At 34.8% G+C, this 8557-nt stretch overlaps 2 protein-coding genes and 1 long non-coding RNA gene across 3 annotated transcripts; all 3 read right to left on the bottom strand.

Annotated features, from left to right (window-relative positions):
* Positions 1 to 306: 306 nt before the first annotated feature.
* Positions 307 to 2417, bottom strand: LOC123695769. Its single transcript, XR_006751970.1, has 2 exons — positions 1420 to 2417; positions 307 to 765 (listed from the first exon to the last, which is right to left on the bottom strand). It is a non-coding gene; the product is annotated as an uncharacterized LOC123695769 (long non-coding RNA).
* Positions 2418 to 3293: 876 nt separating this feature from the next.
* On the bottom strand, positions 3294 to 4329 carry LOC123695767 (charged multivesicular body protein 6-A). Its single transcript, XM_045641693.1, has 2 exons — positions 3848 to 4329; positions 3294 to 3705 (listed from the first exon to the last, which is right to left on the bottom strand). The coding sequence occupies exons 1-2, from the start codon at positions 4148 to 4150 to the stop codon at positions 3391 to 3393; spliced, it is 618 nt and encodes a 205-aa protein (XP_045497649.1). The 5' UTR covers positions 4151 to 4329; the 3' UTR covers positions 3294 to 3390.
* Positions 4329 to 5664, bottom strand: LOC123695768. The gene is made up of 2 exons (XM_045641694.1): positions 4805 to 5664; positions 4329 to 4465 (listed from the first exon to the last, which is right to left on the bottom strand). The coding sequence occupies exons 1-2, from the start codon at positions 5375 to 5377 to the stop codon at positions 4424 to 4426; spliced, it is 615 nt and encodes a 204-aa protein (XP_045497650.1). The 5' UTR covers positions 5378 to 5664; the 3' UTR covers positions 4329 to 4423.
* Between the last annotated feature and the right edge of the window lie 2893 nt (positions 5665 to 8557).

The following is an 8557-nucleotide window of genomic DNA, read 5'->3' as shown; positions in this document are numbered from 1 at the left end:
TTTACTAATAGCAAAATTTGTTTGAATTGTAGTTTTTAAGTTATTTAAGAAAAACAAATTTTGCTGGAGTAACGTTTGAAACGTTACCCAGGCAAAATCGTCTTTCAAAAATTAGTTTCAGCACGGAACCAAATACATGAATAGATAGCTTTTGTTGCGTATTAAATGTTTATAAATAGCAAAATTTGTGTGTGGTATAGTTCTTTAGTTATTTAAGATTTTGCTGCGGTAACGTTTTGGGATTTCCCAGATCTCGAAAACGGCTCAACGCAGAAGTTTGAAAAAAATACCAATAAAAGACCTCAATTTGTTTAAATTTGTTTAATCATTAGTTTTTGATTTGGTTGACGTAAACCAATGTAATTAAATGGTTTCAAAAATCAGAAGAAGCGGGTTTACATGTAAACCAATACACTTATAACCAAATAAACAGCTGTAAAAAATACCCGTGGTTCGACGCTTGTTTACATCAGAAATATTAGATTTCATACTTTACACATTAAGAAGATAAAAACAAATTTGATTTATTTTAGACTGGTCGTACTTTAGCGATCAAATACGCAGTTCCCATAACATTAAGAAACATGGCATACTTTAAACAAATTAAAATGATTCCTGAAAATTCCTTCCTGTTAATTGCAGCTTTGAATTACGGCTCTAATGAAAGTTATCTCAAAAACAAGATTATGTCAGCAATTCTCTAATGAGCCGACCAAATTGAAAAGGTCACATAAAAGCGACCGCACCATACATAAGCGCAACCATCTGAAATGAACAGGATAATATAGATGTTTTGTTAGTACAGTTGAATACAAAAGTTTTCTGGTCAGGTTAGTTAAAATAATAAAATGGTTAAGATTCATTATTTTTATTTAAAAAATCAGTCTCATACAAATTATATGTATTGCTTTGCCTTAGCATCAACATTTTTGAGTTTTGTTACGTGTTACTTAGAGTGAATATTTTAACATTACATGTGACTGCCACAGGTGGATAACCCGTGAACCAATCATTGTCAAAGCGTCGTAACCTTCTTTTAACTTAATGTTGAAATATCCACTCTAAGGAACACGACATAAAGCTCATATTTCAATACCACAGTGTGACTTGAGTTGGAATTGAGTCGGCGTTGTGTGTGTAATGTGCAAAGCACATTTAATGTTTTTTTTTACAAAATATGTATTATCGGCTTGCCTATATTTCTTGCCCTTATGCGAGGGACGGTTTCGAGCATATTCTATAAAAAATGTATATAATCACAAAACTTTTAAATGAGAAAACAACAATATAATAAAAATCTTCCAACAATTATATAAAAAATAAACAACTTTTACACTTATGTACCTATTTAAAAATATAGGAAACAGTACAGTTTTTATCATTAATAACTACTAATATCACTCAACATTTAATACTCACATCGTTCAAAGACGTCGTCGTACACACACACATAAACCACAAGCACTTCTCTCCAAAACACTTGGTTCACGACTGATTGTTTCATTGGTTCGGTCGGAGCTAGCGTACCCATAGATAGAGCGTACTCAACTACTCACAGCTAAAGAGTAAGTAAGACAAGGCATATAGCTGTTGCGTTGCATTGCACACAGCGATGCGCGCTGCTCTGACTAGCATCAAGAACGTTAAAACGTTTTTAGCGTGGCTTTGCGTTGTGGTATCAAAATAAAACATTTGGTTTAACAGAAACAACAAATTAAGTACTAAAAATATAGCTACATGTATATATGTTTGTATTGTTTTAAATCACACTATAAATTATACACTATGATATTACACTTTTATTAACTAGTAAAAATTGTGTAATATGGTACTGCACTTAAAAAATATTAAAAAATCGGCTTCACGAATAACGTTTTTCTGCTTAACTGTACAAAACATCGGTTACCAAGCTGCTAATTTGCGAAGATTACCCGTACGTACGGTGCAGTCGCTTTTACGTGACCTTTTCAATTTGGTCGGCTTATTAGAGAATTGCTGACATATTCTTGTTTTTGAGATAACTTTCATTAGAGCCGTAATTCAAGGCTGAAATTAACAGGAAAGAATTTTCATGAATCATTTTAATTTGTTTAAAGTATGCCATGTTTCTTAATGTTATGGGAACTGCGTATTTGATCGCTAAAGTACGACCAGTCTAAAATAAATCAAATTTGTTTTTATCTTCTTAACGTGTAAAGTATGAAATCTAAAATGTCTGCTGTAAACAAGCGTCGAACCACGGGTATTTTTTACAGCTGTTTATTTGGTTATAAGTGTATTGGTTTACATGTAAACCCGCTTCTTCTGATTTTTGAAACCATTTAATTACATTGGTTTACGTCAACCAAATCAAAAACTAATGATTAAACAAATTTAAACAAATTAAGGTCTTTTATTGGTATTTTTTTCAAACTTCTGCGTTGAGCAGTTTTCGAGATCTGGGAAATCCCAAAACGTTACCGCAGCAAAATCTTAAATAACTAAAGAACTATACCACACACAAATTTTGCTATTTATAAACATTTACTACTCAACAAAAGCTATCTATTCATGTATTTGGTTCCGTGCTGAAACTAATTTTTGAAAGACGATTTTGCCTGGGTAACGTTTCAAACGTTACTCCAGCAAAATTTGTTTTTCTTAAATAACTTAAAAACTACAATTCAAACAAATTTTGCTATTAGTAAACAAATTGCTCCTCATGATACACTAATTATTTGTTTAAGTCTCATCTCTCTAAAGCAAAACATTTTGCCTGGGTAACGCACACAATATTATCTTCAATGGTGCCACGCTGTTTATATTTTAATATAGATTTTTAAACTGTTAGGCACTATAGTGTGTACTAAATCATTAAATTATATTCAGTAATTTGATATGAATGAGATTAAAATATGAAAGAAAATATTATGTATTTTATTTATAACAATAGATACATTAACCTCATATTAATATACAAAACCTCATATACACAGAAGGAGGGCCTTGTTACTTACAAGTTACATGTAAGCTCTTTCAGACAATCAACAGAATGTGTGAAAACAATATGTGACCTATCTAAAGAGGAGGTAGGTAATAAAGTTTAAGTTTCGGCCAGAAACTGAAACTTCTTTACAAGAATCATGTTTGAGGAAAATGAGGAAAATGTTAGTGAAATGAGACAAATAAGTGCAAAATGAATGCACCGCTTGACCACAGATCAAGTACTGAACAAGGTAGCATTGCAAATCACCCATCCATTCAATAGTTAGTGTCAAAATTAAAATTAATAAATAACCAACACCATAACTTAATTCATAACAAAATATTATATTTCACTTAAAGCTTTAAATACAATATTATTTATATACATGCATATACATTTTTAAAATATAAATAATAAAAATTTGTTTAGGCTTCCAAGGCAATTCTTTTCTGACCAGCTTTTGCCCTTTGAGGTTTTTCTGGTACAGCTTCTTCAGATTCCGGAAGTTCATCTTTCGGAACTTCGGGAAGTTCTTTTCTAACATCCAAAATCTCTTCAAGCTCATTTTCAATTGCTTCATCATCTTCTTCAGTAAGTTGTCCAGATATAAGATCATCAATTTCTCTTTGTTTCTCAATACCTTCTCGGGTTTCATCCATTATTTTTTCTATTTCATCAATATTTAATATATCATGAATGTTCTTCAAAGCTGCATTACCATTCTTCAAGCCATCAAGTACCTGAATAAACAGACAACATACAAAAATAACTACATAAATAAAAATAAACAATATTGTAAATTGTATGTTTTTAAACTTTGATTAATTATTGGTCTTTGATGGTACACACAATAAAGGTACCATGATAGTGAAAACAACATACCTGTACTTCAATTTCCGCAAATTCTAAATCATGAGTCAGTTGCTCTAACTTTTCAAGTTGTGCATCAGTACTTTGCAATAGGTTTTCCTGGTATTTTTTCTTTCTTAGAAGTAATTTTGCTCTCTCACGCTTATCCTCAGCAAGAAGTTTTTTAGCTAACTGTCGGTCCCTTTCTAAATTCAGTTCAATTTTCTTCTGATACTGTTTTAATTTATCCCTTTGTTGTTTTAACTGAAGAATTGCCTTATCTTGTTCAGTTACTCTGCTGACTGGTTTCTTATTTTTAGTAAATAATCCACCCATCGTTATTTAAAAAATAAACTTCTAATTTTAGTAGGAATGCCTTTTTACAACAACATTAATGATTTAAAATAAAATATAAATCAGTTTTTCATTATTTAATGTTTGAATACCTACATCGCAAAAAGATCGCAAATGATTTCAGACAATCACAATATCACAAATCACAATTCACAAATTCTCAATTCAATTCAATATTTTAGTTTATGGCAGTACTGCGTTGCCACAATTTTGCCAATGTCCTGTAGTGAATGGGTTTGTTCACGTCCAAAAAGTTCAAATTAGATCCAACAGTTTCAAATCAAGCGCAGATGATATCTACAACAAACATAAAAAACAACACAATATATAAATTATCCAACACCAAGTTAATATATGTATTAGTAAATATAGACAAACACTAGATAGGACTAATTATGTAATCAAGGGAAAAAAGGGAAAGAAAAATTATAGTTTAATATTATTATTTTTAATAAATTTGGATAAGACATACACAAAAGGACTAAAGGTCAGTGAAAGGAGAATATTCATGTTGGTAGGACGGGGGATAGTAGGGGGAAGGATGTCGTATAAAGAGGAGTTTTTAGGACAGTTGAAGAAAATGTGTTCTAAATTTCCCTCGTCTATTCCGCACTCACAGAGAGAGTTATCCCTTACCCTAATTTTTGCTAAATGGACGGGAGTACAAGCATGGCCCAATCGCAAGCGGCTAATACAAGATGTGACGTTTTTATTGATGTCCTTGTATTTGAAAAACCAAGGTTTAGCAGGGATGTCATTCTGAATGTTTGAGTAAAACTTTCCCTTCTGAAATCTTGTAGAAGCCCAAGACTTTTCCCAGGCGAACATTAATCTGGTCTTAGCGAGGAGAGAAAGGTCATGCGAGTAAACAAGATCATGAGACTCGGACGAAATGCGCATAGCAGATTTAGCACCCCAGTCAGCTGACTCATTTCCCGGAATTCCACTATGTCCAGGAATCCATGCAAGAGTTATTTCCATACCTTTAAGTTTACACTCCCAAAGAGATTTCCTGATCTGCAGGATAACGGGATATTTTGTTTTTATACGAAATTGATTTGAAAGAATGCACTGTAAACAACTTTTGGAATCTGAAAATATTATAGATTTATTAAGATTGTGATTTATCGCATATGTTACCGCTTCGAGTAGGGCCAAAGCTTCGCCAACAAAATTTGATGTAATAGGGGGACATTTGCGGCACAACATGACTGAAAATTTCGGGATCCACACAGCTATACCAACATTCTCTTTATCAGAAATCTTGGAGGCGTCTGTGTAAATATGTGTCCAACCTTCCCAATTACGAGCCACAATAGCCTGGAAGGAATGATAAGCATCTGGAGACTTCTTTTGGATGTTACAAAATGTAATGTTAGGACGGTAGACAAGTGATTCAAAGGGATTGGAAAAGAGGGGGTTAATGGGAGATTGATATAGTTTATAAGGAATTGAAATTATATTTATAAAGGAGATTAAAAGTGGGTACGCTGAGTTATTACCATTGGCTAATTGGAGTAAAGAAAATAATTTATTTATAAGGGGATGGGAGGAAAATTGGGTGAGCTTACTCATAAACCTGTCACATAGGAATTGTCTTCTAAGAGATAACGGAGGCTCCCCGCATTCAATCTGTAAAGCATTAATAGCCGTAGACTTCATAGCGCCAAGAACAATCCTCAGAGACTTACTTTGAATCTTGTCCCAACACTGAATACCGCGTTTATTCATCGGTTCCAAAAGGAAGGAAGCATAGTCAAAATGACTACGTACTATGGCGTTATAGAGTAGTTTTTGAGAGAAGGGGTGAGCACCCCATCTAACGCCCGATAAAGCCCGTAAGATGTTAACTCCTTTCTCGCATTTTTGTGCTATATAATTAGCGTGAGTTATGCCAGTCATTCTAGAGTCCAAATAAACACCTAAAAATTTAACATTGTCTTTAATAGGGAAATTTTGATTGCCATAAACAAGAGAAAGGTTGGGAATCATTCTTTTACGGGTAAAAATAATGGCTGAACTTTTAGAAACTGAAAGAGATAAACCATGCTGCAATAACCACTCATGTAAAAAATAAAAAGCATTGTTAAAATTAGTCTCAATTTCGGAGGTAGAGTCAGAACAAATATAGAGAGCAATGTCGTCAGCATATTGGAGAATTTGGCAATAACTGTTAACTGCTAATTCTAAGTCATGAGTGTATAAACTGTATAACATAGGGCTTAAAACAGAACCTTGCGGGAGGCCCCTCCAGACAAGTCTAGGGGGAGACAAGGAGTTATCTGACCTGACACAAATTGATCTGCCCATAAACAGGTTACAAATGAACCGTACCAGCCTCACAGGGATGCTCAGCTGAAGCAATTTTTGCCTGAGCACCGGAAGCATGACATTATCATAGGCAGATTCAATGTCTAGGAAGACTCCGGCAAGAAAATGTTTCTTTTTAAAAGCTATTTGAATGTCCGTTGTGAGTATAGCAATGCTATCCAAAGTGCTATAGCCTTTGCGGAAGCCAAATTGAGAAGGGGGTAAAATATTATTATTCTCAACAAACCACTCTAATCTATTTTTAATTAAAATTTCTGTAATTTTGGATAAGCAAGAGGATAATGCAATGGGTCGATAGGAGTTGCTATCTGAAGGATTTTTGTTAGGTTTTAAGACTGGGATTATTATTTGGGACTTCCATGATTCTGGGACTGATCCAGAAGCAAGGAAGGAGTTAATTAAATCAAGAAAGAATAATTTAGTTTTAGGAGAGGACTGGGATATAAAAGAATATGGAATCCCATCTATGCCAGGGGAAGAATCATTCAGGCCTTCAAGGGCACAGGAGAGCTCATCAATTGTAAAAGGAGCGTCCAGAGAGTTTGTATGGGGTAGGTAGGAGGGGGCAGCAGGGAGATTTTCAAGGGAAGGGACAAAAGGGGGGGCTAATTTGTTAATGAAGTCCTCTAACCAGAGCGAGCAGTTAGAAGAAGTGATATTATTTTGGGAACGGGAGCTTCTAAATCTTTTAATCTGTTTCCAGACCAGGGAGGGAGGAGTTTTAGGGGACAGGGATTCACAGAAGTTAAGCCATCCTGAACGTTTCTTGGATACCAATAATTTTTTAGCTTTGGCCGAAATTTGTTTGAAATTAAGAAAGTTTTGCATAGTCATCTGTTCAATATACAATTTCTCTGTCTCTGATCTCTCACGGATGATTGCAGTACATTCAGAGTCCCACCAGGGAGTTGAGGGTTTATAAGTGGATGGATTTTTGATTGGAATATGATTATTGGCAGAAGATATGATACAGGATACAAACATGGAATAGATAGGAAGGGGATTATATAGGGAAAGGGAAGGGGAAGGTAGGGAATTAAGTTGAAATTCCAACGAATCAGAATAATCCGACCAGTTTGCTTTAGTGGTTCTATATTTTAGGAGGGGAGATTGAGGAGAGGAAGGAACATCGTGTTCAAAGGAGATAAGGATGGGGAAGTGGTCACTACCATGAGTGTTAGGTAAAGTATTCCATGAACAGAGTAAAGAAAGGGATGGAGAAGAGAGAGACAAATCTACGGCACTGTTTGGATTCTGGTTAGGAAGGACAAGATGAGTAGGGGAGCCTGAATTTAAAGTGCACAGATTCAAATCGTCAAACAAATCTAACAATGAGAGGGAAAATGTGTCTGTTTTATGAGAGCCCCAAGAAATGTGATGCGCATTAAAATCCCCAAGGACAAAAATAGGACTGGGGAGAGAGGATAGGATATAATAGATGTCAGGAATTAGTGAAGAGTTGGGGTCGGAAACGTAAAAGGAAACAATGGTGAAATTTAAAACTTTTGCAGCAACAGCGTTGATGCTTGGACTATGGTTAGGGATAGGGAGAAGAGTGAAGGGGATTGAACGATTAATGAGCAGAGCAGCTCCAGCATACCCATCTGCTCTGTCATCGCGTAAGCAAACATAGTTAGGAATGTTAAAATGAGACTTGGGAACTAACCAAGTCTCGGATATGGCTAATAAAATTGGTTTATATTTATTTATAAAATATATGATTTCATGTTTCTTATTCCGGATGCTCCTACAGTTCCATTGTATAATGGTCCTCGGAGCCATTATTAGATTTTAATATGTCAATGATTTTGAAAAGGATTTCCTTCACGTCGGACGGTAAGTCTGCTTCGTTGCAGGTTTTAATTATGTCATAGAAGAAAGAAATGCAAGAAACTAGGACATTGCTTTCCCGGGGCTTTCTGAATGAAGGAGTATTACCAGAAAGGGCGCAGCCATTCTGGGAGTCTAAAGAAGGGGCTTGAATGATGTCTTGATGGGAAGCTCTGTCATATGATTTACCTAAAGGGGCTCTAGGGCGTGGAGAACGGAAAACAGTTT

The sequence above is a fragment of the Colias croceus genome, chromosome 11 (genome assembly GCF_905220415.1).
Source record: "Colias croceus chromosome 11, ilColCroc2.1".
NCBI classification, from domain to species: Eukaryota; Metazoa; Arthropoda; class Insecta; order Lepidoptera; family Pieridae; genus Colias; species Colias croceus.
This window is presented reverse-complemented; position numbering and strand designations above follow the sequence as displayed.